Source organism: Gracilinanus agilis, chromosome 4 (assembly GCF_016433145.1).
Source record: "Gracilinanus agilis isolate LMUSP501 chromosome 4, AgileGrace, whole genome shotgun sequence".
Classification (NCBI taxonomy): domain Eukaryota; kingdom Metazoa; phylum Chordata; class Mammalia; order Didelphimorphia; family Didelphidae; genus Gracilinanus; species Gracilinanus agilis.
The window spans coordinates 447,675,791-447,697,096 of record NC_058133.1 but is presented as its reverse complement, the minus strand read 5'-3'; the positions used below and the strand labels follow the sequence as shown (position 1 = coordinate 447,697,096).

General features: G+C 34.2%; 1 protein-coding gene across 1 annotated transcript in view; it reads right to left on the bottom strand.

Moving 5' to 3' along the window:
* Positions 1-14,492: 14,492 nt before the first annotated feature.
* Positions 14,493-21,306, bottom strand: part of SLC35A3 (solute carrier family 35 member A3) — a 54,072-nt gene continuing 47,258 nt past the window's right edge. Inside the window, exon 8 of the mRNA XM_044672133.1 lies at positions 14,493-15,119. Within this exon, the coding sequence (XP_044528068.1) occupies positions 15,029-15,119 (91 nt within the window). The 3' untranslated portion in view covers positions 14,493-15,028. The remainder of the gene's footprint in view (positions 15,120-21,306) is intronic.

The window sequence follows — 21,306 nt, the reverse complement described above, 5'->3', positions numbered from 1 at the left end:
TAACAAAATAATAATAATGGAGAGGACTATATAATTCCCCCCTCAAAGACTTAACCAAAAAATGAATAAGAAAGAAGTTAAGGAGATAAATAGAACCTTACATAAGTTAAATCTGATAGATATCTGGAAAGCCTACAGACCATTGCCTGAAGCTAGTAGTAGTTTTAAGTATGAGCATACACATAGTCCAAACATAGTTTCTGGGGGGACAACAATGGTTTAGAGCAGTGATGGGCAAACTATTCCCTGTGGGCCAGATCCAGGCTGTAGTTGCCCATCGCTGCCTTAAGCAATTCCCTAATCCTCTCAGCAGGAATATTTTGATAAATTTAAATTATATAAAAATAAAATATTTCAATATGTATTTTTAAGGAACCACATGTTATACGTGGAGCTTAAATTTAGATCATGTGAAATCCAGCATTACAATAAAAATTGCCATTGTTTCTCTAACACTACCATAGAATTTGACTTTTATTACTTCATGAGTTTCATTTACTTTCTTAAGCACTTTTTATAATGAGAAGGAAGAACTGCCAAGTTAAAGAGTTGTAAGGCATCCTGAAGCCATCTAGTCTAACCTATACCAGAACAAAAACCTTATTTCTAACACTATTAATAAGCAGTAATTGGGTCCTTGCTTGAAAATCTCCAGAAAGGGGAAACCTTGTGAGAAAAAAACTTTTTACCATTTAGAGCTTTGCCAAACTTAAATGGCTTACCTTAGGATGAATTCCCTAACATTGGATGTTTTCAAGTTAAGATTAGATGATACTTTACCAAGACCATTATATGAGATTGCTATGCAGAAGCAGTTTGGGCTAGTTAGATGACCCCTCAAGTTGCTTTCAACTCTCAGATTCTGTGATTCAAAAAACTAGAGTTCAAAGTTCCCCTGGGTTATCCTCTCCTACAGATAATTAAACAGTACAAAATCAAATTCATTCATTGTACAATGGAATGATTGCTAGAGTAATAATGACTCTCTGTGGAAAACAATTGTTAGAGTAAATTATAACCAGATCAAAGTACTGTTTCTCTGGATCTTTTGCCAAACCAAAGAAGTAGCTTTGTTTAAAACAAACAAACAAACAAAAAAAAAACAAACAACCTTTACAGAGGGCAGAATACAACTATATAAGATATGCATGTAATACATAGGGCACCACTTAAATCTTAATCAAATGTTTTTGGTTATTTGAAAAGCATATACATTCTATTCCCTTAATATAAGCCTCCTTTAAATTAGAGGGCAAATTCAAGCTGCCTATGAGTGGCTGGACAGAGGGGCAAGCAAAAATGTCCTCTGGAGCTGTAAAGAAGGGAAATGGAGCAGCTCTCCTATTCCAGGGGTAGCACATGTGCCAATATTTCACCAACACTGGATTAAACTGGATTAAACTGGATTAAACCACCCCAAAAGGTGGTGAGAATTAAGCCAAGATTCAAATTCAGACATTCTAACAGAAGATTCAGTGCTCTTTTCATTATACCAATTGTCTCTTTGGGATTTATATTAGCTAGTTTAATAACAGAATCCCATGCCTTTCCAACTGCAGCTATAAAAGTAACTTTTGTCTTGGTTGGGTAGGCATTTTCTTTAAAATGTCACTTATGACGACAATTAATTAAAGGTAACAATAGCAGCAATGAATCCAAACCAAAGACCTTAAGATGTTTAAGAAAAGGTCATGAAAACAAGCAATGGTTATGAATTAATGTCAATATTCACATTGTTTTTGTTGGTTTTTAGCACTTTGTAAACAGCAGAACCTTGCGTACACATACAACCATTTATAAACTCCTTTTTCTGAGGAGTATTCAACTTCCTTTTTCTTTTGTTCATGTGCATTTACTGGTGTGTTTTTATTGTCAAAGGAAATTTAAATGTTTTAAAATGCCATTTAAATCATATACCATCTATCTGAAAAGTCATGGTGTGGTTTTAAACTATCAAAGCTATAGGATTAATAAAAATGCAACTAAAAACTAGTGACATTTTTAAAAAATAAACTCTTGCCTTCTGTCTTAGAAAGAGGTAGGCAATTGGGGTTAAGTGACTTGCCCAGGTCACATAGCTAGGAAGTATCTGATGCTAGTGTTGAACCCAGGACCGTCTGTCTCCAAGCCTGGCTCTCAAACCACTTAGTCACTTAGCTGCCCCCCCCCCAAAACTAATGACTTTAAGAAAATTCAGACATAAAAGAAGAATCATATGATTAAAAGATCTGAAAATTTAAAAGGATTTCAAAGGTCATCTAGCCAAACTACTTTATTTCACATATGAGGAAACTAAGGCTCAGAGAGAAATGATTTGCTAAAAGTAGAATATTCAATATTGAGACCCAGGTCTTATGATGCACAATCTCCCTATCTCTACCTCAAAGAGTCCCTATTTTCTTTAGAAATAATGCTCAAACACCATATTGTACATGAAAATTTTCCTATTGAATTGCTAGTGCTCTCCCTTCCCTAGCAGGGGTCTAGTTCTACTTATAAACTTTGTCGTTAACTACTCGTTTATAACACACACACACACACACACACACACACACACACACACACACACACACACACACACACACACATTTTGTCTCTTCCATTAAATTGTAAGCTCATTTTGAGTACACACTATCTTATTCTTTATACTTGCATCCCTGGTTTAGCATAGTATTTGGCACATAGTAGGCACCTAATAAATATCTGAATCATTTGATATAATCATCTCCCTAGATTTTATGACCCAGAGAAATTAAATAGCTTGTCCAAGATCCCATATAAAGTCCCTGCCTGATTAATCAACAAGCTTTTCTTATAGGTTTATAACCTAGAGAATCAATGCTTACTAGATGGCTGTTGTGCTTCTGATGTCTGGATATCAACATGATGTCTCATCTGCAGTTCTACCCTAGAATATCCATTAGACCCTCAGGCCTATTTACCCTAAACACCCTCTTCCTATGCCTGCCTTCTTCCCTAATTGGTGAGTTCCTCCTGGGGCTCTCATTCATAGATCTCCCATCTGGGCTTTTGATTTTCCAGACTGCAACACTATTCCTCCTGCTGTAGGTATGTGTACTCTTCCCCATCCCCAATTTAGCTTTCCAACTTCCCTTTATGTATTATCTTCCTGCATTATACTGAAAGTATTCTGAAGGCAAGGACTGTCTTTCTGCTTGTATTTATATCCCAACATTTTAGCATAGTTCCTGGCACATAGCAAGTACTTAATAAATATTTGTTGCTTAATAAATGCTTATTGCCCTTAACTATATTAAGTTCTGGGAATACAGAGAAAATGAGAAGAACATCCTAGACCTCACAGAGAGCCTATAATCTAATGGAGGAAATCACACATTCACACACACACATACACATATGTGTGTATACTTGATACATAGGACAAAAAAAACTTAGAAGGGAAGGCCTCTCAAAGAAGGTAGTGTTTGAGCTGAATCTTGATGTCAGCAATTATAAGAAATTGGAGAAGAGGAAGGGCATCGTAAGCATGGGGGATAGCCAGTGCAAAGATAGGGAAATGGGAAATGGAACATTGTATGTGAAAAGCACCAAGTAGATCCATGTGATTGGATTCTAAGGTATGTGAAGGAGAATAAGGTGTAAGAATACTGGGTGTGAGAATTATGAATATCCAAACAGAGGAATTTACATATGATACTAAAGTTATTAGAAAGGCACTGAAGTTTACTGGTATTTATAGATATGTACTCTAAGAAAATAATTTTTTGCAATAGTGTGAATGATGAATTAGTCTAGGGAAAGACCCAAAACAAGGAAATGAACTTGAATATTATTGAAATGGTCCAGGCAAGAAATAAGGAAGGCTTGAACTAGAGTGGTATTTATGTGAATGGAGAGAAAGGGAGAGATAAAAGACCATGTAGGAGTCTTTCCATGTTTTTCTAAAATTTGCCTGCTCATCATTTCTTACAGCACAATAATATTCCATCACAATCACACAATTTGCTTAGCTATTCCCCAATTGATGGACATCCCCTCAATTCCTAGAGCAGCTCAAAGAGAGCTTTTCCACAATATTTTCTATTTCTTTTTATAAATTCTTCTCTCCATCCATAAATCTGGTAGGTAACAGGTCCACTGCAATAATGTAGGTTAGAGGTGATGGAGGCCTGAACTAAAGTGGAGATAAGGCGTCATATGTGAAAGATGTTGAGATAGTAGAAACATTAAAATCTGGCAACTGATTGGATAAAAAAGATCAGGAAAAGAGGCGATTAGAAGAGAACATTAAGATTTCAAATATGGGTAACTGAGGATGGTGTCAAAGACAGAGAAATTTGGAAGAGGGAAGAGATAGGAGAAAAGATGATCTCAATTTTAGACATACTGGGTTCAAGATGCCTCTGGGAAAATACAGTTTAAAATATTCAATAGGCATAATTGCTATTAGGGAGAAGTTGAAGATTAGAGAGAGGAATATGATGAAGAGAGGAAGAGAGAGGATCAACTGACAGAGGGACTGGTCTTGGGAAGGGGAAGGGCTTCCTCACTGTCAAAGCCTGAGTAAAAGAATGAGTGGGAAATAATATCAAAATTGAGTTAAACATTTCAAATGAGTGTTATGCCCTACAGTAGTCATTTCAAGCTTCCATTGCTCAAAACAATTTTGGAACTTCAGAAATACAATTCATGGAATAAAAATACATTTTACTTTTGACTACCTGTCTTATTCACCAGACTTGTCTCAAAATTAATTTTGGCTGGTCCTTCCAAATTAAATCTATACCCCCAAAATGAAAGTTTGCACCACTAATGGTATTTAGATAAAAATTTTATTGGTTTTTGTCTAATAATTATGTACAAAACTTCTTGAAGCTCAATTGATATTTAAAATTATCTACTTGCTAATTAGATCAAAGCAGGAATGCTTTTTTGACTTACTAAATTGGTAACATTTTAGTTACTTTCATAAAGATTAGAATAAAATGTAGTTTTCAACTATAACATCTAAAATATCTTGAGCTGTTTATTTGTATCCACATGTAGAGAAACTCTAAAATTTACATGAGTTCGTACAAAACAGTAACTTTTCTGACTTTCATATTAAGATTACTCCCAAGTCTGTCAACATATATCTTATATTTATATCTTATCACATAATATACATTAGGTACATAATAAATAGTATATAATTTCAAATAAAGAAAGCAGAATAAAAGATAACATAGAAGGGTCCTCTAGGGTGAGTTTCTAGAATCTGATCTGATGTGCTAACTTTATCTGCCTTTAATACTGACAGTGGGCACAGGTTGTTTCTGGGTAGGGGGGTAAGGTGGAGGTGGAAAGAGATTTCCATAATAGATTATTGTCAGAATTTGCAAATGGCAAGATTAATGACATACAGTGAAGAATTTTGGTCACTTTAAATTGTCTTTTATTACAAAGAAAAAACATCTATCTAAAACAACCAGTTTGTCAGGTAATGATTTGGTTATATAGAATAGTGACAAGTTTGAGAATTAATCAAAAAGTGTTATTCAATTAATAAGCATATACTAAGGGCCTATTACTGCCAAATAGTGTGCTAAGTGCTGAGGAAATAAAGACAAAAATCAAAGCAGTTCCTGCTCTCAAAGAGCTTCATTTCTCTGGAAAAGGGAGAGTCTGTACAGAGATAAGTAAATAGGAAAGACCTCATATAGAAGGTGGCATTTGAGCTGAGACACTCCAATAGGAGAGTCTTTTACAAATTTGCTCCAACCTATCTTTCTGGTCTAATTGTATACTACTCTCATATCTCAATACATTGCAAATCAGGTAAAGTGGTCTCTATTTCTCACACACAACACTCCATCTCCTAACTACCTTTGCATTGGCCATTCCCCAGGCATGGATGGCATCTATTCCCTTCTCACCTTCACCTCACAGAATCCCTCTCTTCCTTCAAGAGGCAGCTCAAGCACAATCTTCTTCATGAAGCTTTTCTTGATCTCTACCTACCCATGCCAACTGCTTGTGCCCTGTCTTCCAAATTACCTTGTATTTAGCTACTTCTTATATATTTACCCTCTTTATATTCTACATATATGTGTATATATGTTATTTGTTGCCTCATAAAAGTGAAACCTCTTTGCAAGTAGAAATTGTTTCATTCATTGTATTTGTATTTCCAGTGCCAGGCTCATAATAAGTATTTAACTTTTTTATTTTTTTATTTTTACTGATTGTGGATCAGGGCAAGAAGGAAAATATCCCAAACAGTAGGTTAGCTTAAACAGAAGCAAAGGAGACGGATTGTGAGGAATAGCAAATAGGTCAATTAGGTTGATCTACTATTCCTATATTATGAATTAGCATTTCTTTATTAGGAATATAAAAACATAAAGGAAAATTATATGTAATATGAGCTTGGTTAGGTAGCCTAGAGGCAGATTATAGCTGAACTGAACAATTTTTGCAAAAGGATTTAAAAAGAAAACTTGAGTTTTCTTAAGTAATTAAGATTACAGGCTCAGTTTAAAAGGAGACTAATGTCTGGCTTTTTAGAGCTGTCTGGATCAGAGGGCAAATATCATACTTCTTTAGATATTATTTTGTAAGGCTTTTAAATTTGGATTTTATGTATAGTCTTGAGCTTCACATTTCTCCATAAAAACTTGGGAGTACTGTTTTCTGTGGAAGTGTTTTGGCACAGAATTCACTATGTGATAAGCTTTCATATGGTAGAAACACTATATAATTCCTGTTGCTTTAGTAAGTGGGGTCTTTACTATTTTGGTATCTGATTTGCACTCATTTGTTCACTCTACCAATATCTGTTGCATACCTAACAAGAGATGGAAAGTGTAGTGTAAAGAATGGTGGACCTAAAATTGGGAAATAGGAGTTCAATTCCTACTGTAGACAATTACCTACTTCTGTGACCCTGAATCTCTCAGAACCTTAATTCGTCACCTGTAAGATGAGTATAATACTATTAGCTCCACCTACCTGACAAAGTTGTTGGGAAAGGAGTACTTCATAAATGATAGTTATTTTTATGTGCCAGGCACTGCATATTGTCCTTGCTGCATTCCTCTTAGCAACCTATAGTTTGTCAATCTTCTTTCCAAAATGTGCCCCTGCATGGGGGTGGATCCAGGATGGTGGAGAAGGCCCACCAGTCTACCTGATCTCTATCAAATTACCCTTCAAAAAACTATGATATAATGTCTTAAAACAAATTCTACAGCAGCATAACTCCCTGACGGTGAAATCATTTTTCATCCCAAGCCAACTTAAAAGGCCAATATGAAAGATCTAGTGCACTGGGGTGGAGCACAAAGCAACTCGCCAAGGCAGATCCCACCGTGGCGATAGGCATTGAGGACACCTGAATCAGCAGCAAAGGCCACAACCAGTAAGGTAGGGGACAGGCAACTGCTCAAAAGGAGATTACAAGGGTCCCTTTGCTGGTTCTGGGTGCAAAATGTACCACTGCAAGTTGAATACAGTTGTAGTCTTGACAATGTGATTATGAAATCCTTTATTCTGGACCCGATGACTTCAACACTGCAACCCAAGATTCCAAAAATACCTTTACCCCAAAACAAACCTGGTACCAAGATTATTATTAAAGGGACAGCTGGAACATTTAGTATGGGAAGCAATGACAGAAATATAAGGGCTGCATCAAGAACATATTATGTCAGACTAACCTCATCTCCATTTTTGAGAAGTTTGCTAGACTGATCAGATGAATGCTGAAGATATGGCATAGCTGGATTTCAGCAAAGATTTTGGCAGTCATTCATGACAACCTTGTGGATAAAATGGAAAGATTTGAGATAAATCAGTAGATCCGAAATGAATAACCAGGAACTGTGCTAGGAGCTGCCAACCTAGAGACCTATAGCTGGAACTAAATGCTTTTTAATATTTTTACTGGTCAGCAATAGTTATCAAGTTTATATATGACAGATGGGGGATGGCTCAACTGGATAGTAGCAATCATTTTGTATGAACCTTGGACTTACTGGACTCCCTGACTTTTAAAATTTCAGAATCTCAAAAGCTGAAACTTAATTCAGTGGCTGGCCAATCTAACCCATCTGAAAAAAATAAACAAACAAAAAAAAAAAACCCTAGGGGGCAGCTGGGTAGCTCAGTGGATTGAGATCCAGGCCTAGAGACGGGAGATCCTAGGTTCAAATCCGGCCTCAGACACTTCCCAGCTGTGTGACTCTGGGCAAGCCACTTGACCCCCATTGCCCACCCTTACCACTCTTCCACCTATGAGACAATACACAGAAGTTAAGGGTTTAAAATTTAAAAAAAAAACCTATAAAATATACCTAACATGTGGTCATCTAGTCTTTGTTTGAAGGACTCAAATAACAGAGGATCCACCAGAGCAGAATAGAAATCTACACTTATTCTGGGACAGTACCTTGAAGGTGGTTCTGTGTTGAAAGCCGTTATATGTAAAGAGCTAATTGGAGAAATAGGGTCAAATTTAGGGCCTGTTATCTGGATTCCCTACGTGACCAATCCAGGCTGAGGCAGTCTTTGTGTTTGGTCCTGGTCACCTGAGCCCTGAAAAGCTCTGGTACCAGCAGGTAGATTAATCCAAAAACAACTTGACCCCTCCAAGAGGCTATTAGGAGTCATTTAGAGAAACAGAGTCTGTAATAGATGTTTTATCTGGATCCCATTACAAAATCATCGGCAAGTAAAACTGCGTGTATGATTTTTCTGCACTGCATGTCAGATGAAGATAGAATGGACCATCTAAGGTAAAAATCTGAGGCTCCTCTTTTGACTCATTTTTAGATCCCCACATTCTCTCAATATTCTTATTGGAAAGCTTGGAGTCCTTAACCAGACCAGCAGCTACTGAGTTAACAATTCCTCTCCTTGACAATTTCTCTCCTTGATAATTAAGAAGCCTGAAACCTAAAAAATATATTACTTAGATAAGGACTGGAGCTGGACAATTTAGTCCAGACTATCTGACCAGGTGCAGATCTGTAAATCAAGGCAGAACACAATTAGTAAACATCTCCATGAAATTTATTTCTGCTTCCAGAATTATCCCCTACTAATTGGTTGTTGGAACTTGGCCCTTGTTTTTGCACCCATATCTCTATTTTCTAGGCTTTAATGAATTGTGTATGATTTATAACCCCCTTCACAGCTGTGATTCTTTCTTTGTGTTCTTTGTTTGAAACCAGTATAAAATAAAGTCAAAAATCCCATAGCGTGGGATCAGCATGGGCTAACCTCTAGTTCGGCTGTTCTGTTTCTTTTTCCTGTCTTAGCAATCCGACGCCGTAAAACGCCACTCAGGGCCCCTACCATATAGAGCTGGTCCTCTATAGTTCTGGGAATATTTGAGTTCTAGTTTCCTCAGGATTAAGGCATCCAAACCAATGTTCCTTTCAACATATACCACAGAAAAGAATTTCAAAGGATGGTACTTGGGGAAATCTAAAAATGCCATTTCATCTATTTTTACTTAAAATGGAACATACAGGTTAAACTTTGCTTAACTTATGCGTGGGGGGTGGGAATTACATTGATAAAACATCAATGAATAGTGAAGCTAAAATGAACTGAACAAATATATTAGGTACCAATTTATTCCATTAATGTTATTTAAGAGTAAAAGGCTAATAGTGATTATTTGCAGATTTAAATATCAGTAGTTTACTTTTATTTGCCATTTTATGTGTATATATAAAACTATACTTGGATAGATCAGGGCTTTTCACTACATTTAACATAATAATTATTTAAAGTTAATCAGAACAATTAAAAAAACATAAGTAGCACTTACTGCCAGAAAGCTAAGTAGTAAAACTATATATTCTGTTGTTAGCAATGACCAAAACTTGGTATATTCAAAATTCTTAGACTCTGGGCTCAATTATTTAACAAAATTTTTAAAGCTTTTCACTTTAAATTCTAAAACTACTAATAAATGATAATAGACTTGATCTGTGCTGTCCTAATTAAGGGTAAAAGTTTAAAAGTATATGGACACAATGGGAAAAAATATGTTGAGAATTCGAATTGGGAGATTAAGGCCTAATTTCAGTGTGCTGTTTTCATCTCTGTAGTGCCTTATCAGTGCTAGAATTCTATTTGTTTATTTTTAAGGGCTATATTAAAGACTGGTATGATAAGGCAGATACCATTTGCCAGTGAGCATTTTGTTGAAGAACAGTGTGGCTGCAAGCTAATTCATGTTATATTTGCATTTACAATTATGTATGCATTAAAGACTCTAGAATAATAGTGAATAATGGTACACTTTAAACTTTTAAAATGCTATTTAAAAAGAAGGAAAAAGCAATGCTAATATTTTGTAATTAATATTTTTTATCAGGGGGGGAAAAATGCTAATTGGGGGCAGCTAGGTAGCTTAGGGGATTGAGACCCAGGCCTAGAGACAAAAGCTCCTGGGTTCAAATCTGGCCTCAGACTCTTCCTAGTTGTGTTATTCCTAGAACTCAGACAACTTCCTAGTTGTGTTATTCTGGGCAAGTCACTAGAACACCTAGCCCTTACTGCTCTTTTGCTTTGAAACGAATACACAGTATTGATTCTAAAACAGAAATTATAGGTTAAAAATAAATTAAAAAACAAAGCTAAGCAGATGAAATATTTTTACAACTTAAGTTATCTCAGATTGTATCAGTTTTATAAAGGGTGATATGACTCCTATGAACTTACTATCAATAAATCATAAATTTATTTTATATTTAAGTACTTAATAAATGCTTCTCAAACTGCACCTATATGAAATCAATTATAAGCACATAGAAAAAAATTTCACAGTAACTTAAGTGGAAACTAGAGCAGATGAGGCAAGTATAGGTTTTTATGTAAGCTGGTGGTAACAATGACTAGAGTAACAGGGATGACTAGTAATTTATTACTGGTATTAAAAAAGGAGAAATTTAATTCACATTCAGGATTATAGATAAACGTAAACAGGGTCACAATTAATTTCAGTAATAACACTAGGTCTAGATTCCAATAAAACTCATTAAGCAGTAGGTGATAATTATATATTGAAAAAATTAGAAATATTTATCAATCAAAAACATGACATAACAAAAAGATCAACTGTACAATTTTTGAATTTTTCCATAAAGTTTAAATATACAAAGTTACATATTGTTCATCAAACTAAAAGGTATCTAGGAAAATAAAACATGGAGCCACAACAAAAGATTCAAATCATAAAGGACAAAAATTGCAGTAAAATGTTATTTAATAACAAGGAGCTATAACAGGAATCTGATTCGTACTCCATTTAAAAAATTTTAATCTGATTGGTACTCCATTTTAAATGCTTGATGATGAGTAATAGTGTTCACTTTATTTATATATTGGTTATAACTTATCTGAACAGCACACTTAATTTCCTGTATCATAAAACAGATTTGATGAACATATGTAGATACAGAATTTTTTAAAACTGAGAAGTAACTATTTAAAAGTTCCTAATATTGCTATCATGTATCCATAATTGTGAATTACAACAACAACCTCCAGAAAAATTCAGGTATTTGGTAAGCAAGGCACATAGGACCTTAATTTGTAAAGGTGCTTTTTTTGGTCCTATATTTATTACTAAATAATGCTACATTTTGGAGATTTTTAAGGTGACTTACAAACATAGCATAAACAATTTCTAGAAGGCTTTTCTATTGAAAAGCACACATTCATGATGTAAATAAATACTGTCATGATAATGAAAATTTAAATTAAAAGATGATATGAAGACAAAAATAAACCATTTTTCAAAAATAATGCCTACACTGGAAGCATATATATAATAACATTTTTCAAGTCTAGACAACTGCTTTGCTGAAAGGTTTTCAGTTCTTAAAGATAAAAAGAATCATATCCAAAACTTACTACAGGAAAATTTCTGAAATCTGTAGGGGTAGCCTTTTGATTTATAATTTATTCTCCCCTTGCTTTTGTCCAGATCCTAAGCCGACTTTCAAGTTTTGCCCCATCAAGAATAACTAGAAATGCAAACTACTGCTCATTCCAATTTATGATAGATTTTAACATAAAAGAAATGTTTAAGGATTCATACCTACAAAATTCCTAAATAATTTGATAAGTTACTGTACTGTTGGTAAATTCATTATTTATATTTTAAGCTTTTTCATCTAGTTTTAAACTGGACACAATAGACTTAATTATCATAGTGCTAGCTATTGGCACGTTCTGCCCCCCAAATGGCTTATTTTTAGTAAATAAAATAGTTAAGAGGTGAAAAAAATTCTGAATTTTTAAAATATTGGAATTTTTTAGTTGCCAAAACTCTGTATTTGTAATGAGATAATTAATTTTTTTAATTACATGGTCAATAGTCAAGGTTTTTAAGGTAAAACTGTTAACTGATCAAAAAAAAACCAATGCCTGAAAATGTCATCATTAACAAAGCCAACCAGTAGTCCTTCTCAAATTTTGCATTCTACTATATTTCCCTGTGAAAGTACAAAGCACAAATTATACACTATAATGTATAGGAACAAACATTTTCTTAACTACTAGAATTGTAAAATATAAATTCTCTGTCCACAGAATAGTTACTTTGAAAATATATGGTCATTGATCATAGAATATTAGAGCTAAAAAGAACTCTCTAGCCTAACACTCTTATCTCACAAGCATCAAAACTGATGCCTAGAGAAGTGATTTGCCCAAGGTCAGAATGAATTAGTAGCACAAGTGTACTAGAACTCAGGTCTCACTCTTTCTGCAATACTATACTGCTCTAAATAATAGTATTTCCTTATTTCCTGAAAATAGACTGTTTTGATATACTTGCTTTGAATTCTTCAATAATTTTAAGTTTTTAGTTAGAGGGAACATTCCATCACATCAACCACATCCTAATACTTTATTTACATTACTTTTCAAAGCATTAAAATAAGGTCACATAATGTCAACTAGCTAAGAAAGTATGCTGCATTACTATTTAGACACCTAGTCAATATTTGAGAAATAAACGTGGTCCTGGAATTTCATGCATTAAATTTGCTATGTAATTATAGGATTTGAATTTCAGTTAGTTCAAAATTTTGTTGCACACTAAGAACACACTCCAGATTATTAATAGTTTAACAACTCTCAGGGGAAGCCAGTGAAAGGTATATGTGCCCAGGAATTCTGTATGCAAGGGCCAATTTGCAATATCTACTACAATGATTCCAAGTGTTTTATAAGTGAACACATTAGTAAGGAATGGAAACCTTGGTCCGAAGAGATAGGTGCAAACTCTTGATGTATGGACAAAGGAGAATAATAAATGTTTTTAAGGAAATCTGATAGCAGGTTGACTCAGTATTAGTCCTAATGCAATAAGAATATCTTAATTTTAAGCAGAGAACTTTTTAATCTTATTTTTAAATTAGCTTTACCCCAGAATGGGTGACTGAATTGAAAATTTTTGAGTAATTTATGCAAAAATTTAAAATATATAGTAAAATTTTATATGGTGTTTTGAACTACATTATACAGAGATCAAATTGAAATATTAATACTATTCTTGTTCACAATTAAGTTAACCCAACATGATAATTTTAGAAAGATTTTACCTAATCACTTGATATCTCAACCCCATTAAAAATTATTAAATGGCTTATAAAATAAAGGATTCCACTTTTATGTTCCTTAGAACATACAATATGAATGATGTTATTTTAGAATAGTTGTATTTGTATAGTTATATACACAAACATATATACATACACACGACAGCTTTAAGTGTTCATATATATGTATAAATATGTGCACACACACTCACACTCATGTATGTAAACACAAAAAGAAATAATAGCTCTGCCCAAGCAGTTCCATGCAATGCTTGGAGTCTTATAAAAAATAATATCCCCTTCAACCAGGTAAATAGGAAGGGCACTTTTGTATGTGGTAGGCTTACAAAGTTTTGCTTGGGAATACTGAATTTAAACTTATACCATTTCAAATTATATAATAGTCATCCAAAATGGTTCTAGAAGTCATTTTCGTATCAACTTATATTCAAACTAAAAATATCTTTACTGTTACAGCTTTAAAGAAGCTCATATGAGTAAAACATCCATTTAAAAACTGTAATAAAGTAGAATATATACATGATAGTCCATAATGACTCCAAATAGAGTGGATGTAGGCAATGATATATTTTTATAAACCATTACATATTTTAAGTATTTACTTCATCTTAAGTTACATTTAATAACTTTAAAAAGGACTGAATCACACGCAAATAAAATTTAAAGTAATATCAAGGATCTAATTTGTAAGAAAAAAACAAAAAGAAACCCATACTCAAACTCTACCTCTAGCTTGTATTTGGTTATATATATATATATATATATCACCACACAGAGAATCTTACATATAAATTTTCCTCTTCTGATAATAAATCAGATCCATAATAATATCAATTTTATAGAGCTTAACAAATAACAGAATTCAAACTTGTTTAGTAATCCCTTTATAAATATAAAAATCTTGGATATATGAAAAAAAATTTTCAAATCATACTTCAATTTCTTCACAGCTTGAATAAGAAATAGTGAATTATGATCTTTCTTACAGAATGATGAATTATATTCAGTGTAATCTATCTACACACAAATTAAAAACATTTACTAAGATTAAATAGATTTCATTTGCAAAAATTGATATTTGACAAATGTTTTCATGTGCTCTTGCAAAGAGTGCATAGGACATTTCTGCAGCAATCAAAATTATAAAAATCTTTTTCATTAACTTCAGAGTTCAAGTTGTAAACATTCTTAATTTTAGTTGTTTCTTTCGAGTTTTTGCTTTTGGATGCACTGGATATTTCACTTCCACCTGTAACAAACTTCTTATGGTTTCAAAACTCTTTAAACTTCAAATCATTTAAACAATCATGATCAGACTCAGTTTGATGATCTCTCACAGAAATTATGCTGACATTCTCCATGTACAAATGATGTTTGAAGATCTTAATATATGATCCTGAGAATCAAGTTTCAAAAAATAACTAGGCCTTAGTAGGATTTCCTGAAGGTTTGGGATCATAGCCATATAGGAAAGTAGCTGCTATTACAAGGATGGCTCCAAGGAAAAAGACACTAAATAAGAAAGGAAAGAAACAAGAAAAAAATAATTAGTTATATAAATAACAATTTTCCTATATTTTTCAATAAAAAAGAACCATGTTATTTAGAATTAGAGGGGAGGGGAGGAGAGGGGAGGAAATCTGGAACAGTCTGTGGGGAATGAGATAGGGTGTCAATAAGGACTAAGATCAAGGGTTGGCTGAGGTAATGCAACAAATTTCTGGTAGATGAGGTATGCCGAGTTTTATGATATTTCTCAAGGATGCTTGGCAAGTCCTAAAGCAAGCATGAAACTGGATAATAGGGGCTCCACACAGGGGTGAGGATTCATTCATCAGAAATGAAGAAGACCAATGGGCAAGGGACTCTAGAACAACAGCTAGTGAAAAATTAAAATGGCAGACTATGTAGTCAAGGTTGGAAATGGAGGTGACTATAGACAGAAAGAATATGATGGCCTGGGAGATTAGAGGTAGAATATGGTACTAGAATAGGCTGCATATGAATGGAAAAGGTAAAAAGACAGGAGGCTAAGTTTGGAAAATTAAATTTAGAATTCTAGATGTGGGAAATGATATAATTTTGAAAGATAGTATTAAAAGTTTTATCAATATGGATGATATCCTAAATGATGATAGTAGGGTATAAGGAGATAAAGACCATAAGCCAGTTGAAGAATTTTAATCCAACAAATATTTATTAAGGGCATGTTATATAGCTAGGCACTGGGAATATAAAGACAAAAACAAAAACTGTTCAGAACATCAGAGAGCTGAACTGACAATTCTATTCTATAGATATCTACAAAAGTCCCTGAGAAAATTACGAGAGTAACCTGGAGCCCAATAAATAACCTGATGTACATGAGTTGCATGGACCTTAAAAGATTAAAGACCACTGAGAATGATTTAAAAATAGAAGAGGGGAGAAAGCAGAACATCCAGCCTTCCTCCTGGCCCTGAGTTAGAAGAAATGAGTGAAAAGTAGTTACCATGGGAGAGAGTTGAAAAAGATGTAGTGTCCTCAGGAGTTTGAGGACCCTACACTACCATGAGAGTAAGAGGGAAAGTGAAAGACAAAAGGAGAATTACTATCTTCCCAGGAATATTTCATCCCCATTCTTAACCTCATAGGGGCAACTACAAATGGAACCAAGCAATTAAAATTTTGTTAAGAATATTTAGGAACATCAAGATTTAGGTTCTGGGGTTCACATATGTGAAGTGGTGATTTAGAGGCCATCCCAAATATCATGAGCACATTGGGATAGAAACTATAATAGAGTATGTTTTATTCACTTTTCCTAATTTCATGCAAATACACAAAAGGAAGTCTTTAAAGTGAAAATAAGTGGGCAGAGAGCCAGGCCTGAAGACAGGAGATCCTGGGTTCAAATCTAACCTCAGATACATCTAGTTGTTTGACCTTGGGCAAGTCACTGAACCTCAACTTACTAGCCCTTACTGCTCTTCTGCCTTGGAACTCACTAGTTAGTATCAATTCTAAGAAGGTATGGGTCAAAAAAAGATGAAAATAACTGCAGAAAGATATGACAGAGCTAAATGTGGGAGCTGTAGTCTTTTTCATGAATAGCCCTATCCTCCAGACCACCTATCCTGCTTTCTTCCTCTTTGACTTCACAGTTAGCATTACACTAATACCACCAAATACCAATGATAGACAGTTAAGTCCAAGAACCTTAGAAAAAGTAGTGTTTGCAGGCCAGATCCTTGCTTTCAGCTCAGCCTTCACAGGTATGGTACAGGAGAGTACTTTTGAGTGAACTCATTCCTACTTCGTAATTGCTATGAAAATATTGCAATCCTTATTTCCCCAGCAGCCAGAAGCTAATAAAGATCCAGAAAATTCTCACTACCAAAGTCCTTGGCATTATCAAATGTGGGACAGTTTTATCAATGGAAACAATACTAAAGAAGATACACTACAATCTGTTTTGCTACTGTACTCTAAGAACTCTGGACCTTTCCATTTAACTTGTAGTTGAAAACTTCAAAATGTATTATTAATTCTCCTAATTAGACTGTGAGTTCTTAGAAAATAGCACTCTCTTAGTTTTTTATTTGTATCCCCAACATTTATTATAGTGCCTTGTACATATTAATTTTGTAAAAAAAAGTTTTTTCATTGATTTTATTCATTCACTCCTGGGTTCAGATGTTTTTGAAACAGCTTGGGAATAGAATGAGACTAGAAACTATTAAGACTTAGAACTGTGACTGTGTTGCTAGTCAAAATATATATACACGTGCAGCATTTTATATAAGAAACAAGAATGAAAAACTCTAAAATTAATCATCCACAGGCATATGAGTTCCCTACTAGTTTGTTTTTGTGTACTGTTCAGTGATGTAAATAGATGAATAGGAGACTGGACAAGTAAGGCAAACTCATAAAGGTTAGAGTTTGGCTGATACAAGAAAGTAAAAGGAATGCTGGTTGAAAAGCTTTGAGTACATATGGGAACTAATTTATAAAGAGCAAGTGTAGGTCCTAAAGTACAAGGTAGAATGTACTATAGATGACAAAAGGGGAATAATTTGAGTAGTATCACTTCACAAAATAATAATAAACAATGGAGAAAAAAACAAGTTGAGAAAAAAACAAGTTGGCATGAGACTCAGTTGTGGCAGGGTTTCTGGAATATCCAGGTATGAGGTGATGAGGGTCTGTACTGAGGTGGTAGCAGTGTCAGAGAAGAGAAAGAAATATATGCAAGAGATTCTTCAAGGGTAATATAAAAAAAAATTTGTCAATAGAATGGATATAGGGGTAAGGATGAGTAAGGAAATAAAGAAAGACACCCAGGTTTCAAACCAGGTTAACTGGGAAGATGGTGGTGCCTTCAGCAACAATAGAGAAGTCTGGAAGGAGGGAGAGTTTGGGGAAAAAGATGATTTTAGTTTTGACATCCCAAGTTCAGGATGCCCAATAGGGAGTTAGAGATTTGAGATAGGAGAGCAGCAGAGAGGTTAGGGCTAGATAAAGTAGACTTAAGAATCATTAACATAAAGATAAAAACTGAATCTATGGGAGCAGATGAGATCAGCTAATCAAATAGTATAAGGGAAGAAGACCCAAGACAGAACCATGGGGATACCTCTGGATGATGATCCAGCAAAGGAGGAAAAAAGGAACAGCCAGATAGATAGGAGTCGAATCAGAAGAGACAAGTATCACACAAACCTAGAGAGAAGAGTGTATCAAAGAAGAGGGTGATCAACAGTGTCAAAAACTGTAATAGTCAATAAAGATGGATGGCTGAGAAAAGGACAGTAGATTTGGCAATTGAAGTATTATTAATAACTTTGAAGACAGCATATCCAGTTGAATCATGAGGCAGATCAGTCACACTGCAAAGAGTTAAGAAGAAAGTGAGTAGAAGAAGAAGCACCTAATGTTGAAGGCCTTCCTCAAGTTGCTAAATCACAAAAGGTAAGAGAGATATGGGATGATAGATAGTGGAAATAGATGGATCAGTGGAGAGTTTTTTGAGAACAGGATGGGCAAGGGCAAGCGTGTAGACAACAGGGAAGCAGTAAGTGTTCTGGAAGAGATCCTTAGAAAGAAGAAATAAAGGACAATCTGCTAAAGAAGATGGGACAGAATGCGATCATTTGTGCATGTCAAAGAGTTTGTTACACAAGAAAACAGAAATGGCACTGAGGAAAACAAAGGATGACATATGATAAAAGACTGGCCATTTTCTAGTTTTCATTAACTATCAAAAAATCCTCTAAATAAAAATTCTGTTAAAGAATTAAAACAATTACACCTCCTTCACAGGCTAAGATACTTAGAGGCTTAACAAGAATAGACTTATGAATTAACAGCAAAGAGTGTTAATCCCTATCATTTACTCACTGACACCATCCCTCCTCCACACTCCCCAAACTCAGATAGAACACACAATCAAGATCTAACAGTTTGTGCTCTGGAATCCTCTTAGCAATTTTCTTACTACTATTACTGTGCCACAGTCTCTGGCACCACACCCTGACCCTGCTTTCACTCAATTATTCTGTGGCAAGAGGTAGCTGGTCTGAACTCTGCCTTCTGACATGTGGAGGGGGAGGGAGATATAAAGAAGGGAAGACTGTGTTCTACTTGAGACAGCAGCACTCGACCAGCAAAGTAAAGAAGAAAAAGAAATGGGGCAGGTTGCCAAAGTGTGTCCTGAAGGAAAGGAAACTGATATCCAACTGGAACCCATTCTTTCACCAAAGGAGACTACAGCTAGAGAAAGGACAATTCCTCAATGTGAGAAGATGCTAAGACAATTTTGAGGTCCATCTCCTAAGTGTAAACTATCATCAAAAGGGAAAGAATTGCAAAGTGGAAAAAGCAAAATAGAAAAAAAAGACTAAAATTGCCAAAGATTTTAAGAGGAAGGAAAAAAAGGTTAAAAATCTAGAGCACAAGCAAATAAATCAACAGAAAAGATATTAAAACAAAAGAGAATACTGAAACAGAATAGAGATACAATGAACAGTTGTAAAAGATGATAGTAACCTTGTGTTTGACAAAGGTAAAGATCCAAGTTTTTGGAATAAGAATTCACAATGTGGTAAAAATTGTTGGGAAAACTGGAAAGTAGTTTGGCAAAAACTAGCTCTAGACTCTTTCTTATACCATTTACCAAGATAAGATAAAAATGGATAAATGCCCTAGATATGAAGGGAGATAGAAACAAATTAGAAGAATAAGGAACATATCTATCAGAGTTATGGATAGGTGAAGAATTTATGAATAAACAAGAGTTAGAAAGCATTATAAAATGTAAAATGGATAACTGAATACATTAAACTAAAAAGGTTTTATATAAAAAAACTAATGTAGGCAAGATTAGAAGGAAAACAGTAAGTTAGAGAAAAATTCTTATAAAGAGTTTCTCAAATACAGTTCTCATATCTAAAATACATAAAGAAGTTTGTCAAATATATGAGAATATGAGCTATTCCTCATTTGGTAAAGGTCAAAAGATATGAAGAGTTTTTGGATGAAGAATTCAAAGCTATATATTACTATGTGGAAAAATGCTCTAAATCACTATTGATTAGAGAAATGCAAATCAAAACAACCCTAAGATATCATCTCACACTTATTAGATTATCTAAAATGATAAAAAGGGCAAAATGATAAGTGTTGGCAGGTATGTGGAAAAATGTTGTTAGAACTGTGAAATGATCCAATGATATTGAAGAACAATTTGTATATGTCTGTTGACCTAAGATGATAAGGGAAAAAAGAAAAGAAATTACATTTTGGATTATTTGTGAAAGCTCTTTTTATGGTGGCAAGAAGCTGGAGACCACTGGGATATTCATCAATTTGGGAATAGCTGAACAAATTATGGTATATAACTGTAATCGAATATTATTCTGCTATAAGAAATGACAAATAGATCACAAAAAAACTAGAAACATATGAAGTGATATAAAGTGAAGTGAGTAGAAATCAAATGATTGTTGTATATATACAGTAACAATAATGTCAGATAATCAATTGTGAATGACAGTTATTATCTACAAGGCAAGGATCCAGCACAACTCCAAGGGATTCAATGAAAAAGGATATTTACTGTCATAGAAGAAACAGAGTTTGAATGCAGATTGAAACACACCAATCTTCACTTTATTTCTCCAAGAATTTTTCTCTAGTGTTCACAACATGATAAATAGGGAAATATTTATTATATGATAATATTTATAAATTCTATATCATATTACCTGCATTCTTTAGGAAGGGAGGGAGAAGGTAGGGGAGGGAAAATGAGACATAGATTTTGGGACATAGTTAATGAGAGAAGTTGTTTCTCTTGGATAAGTACATCTAAAATTTAATACTTATTTATTTCAAATCATGTGTGTTATATTGTTATAAATTACCATATATATAAAAATAAATAGTTAAACAAACTCCGCCCAAAAAAACAAAAGGATTGGCCACGAAGACACATAAACAACTGCAAACATCTCAACAACTTTGAGAAAGGAAAACAGACTGGAATGACCTCCAGGAATTGATGCAGAAGGAAAGGAGCAGATCCAGGAGAACATTGCACACAGAGACTGATACACTATGGTACAATCGAACATAATGGACTTCTCTACTAGCAGCAATGCAGTGATCCAGAGCAAGGCTGAGGGACTTATGAGAAAGAAAACTAGCCACATTCAGA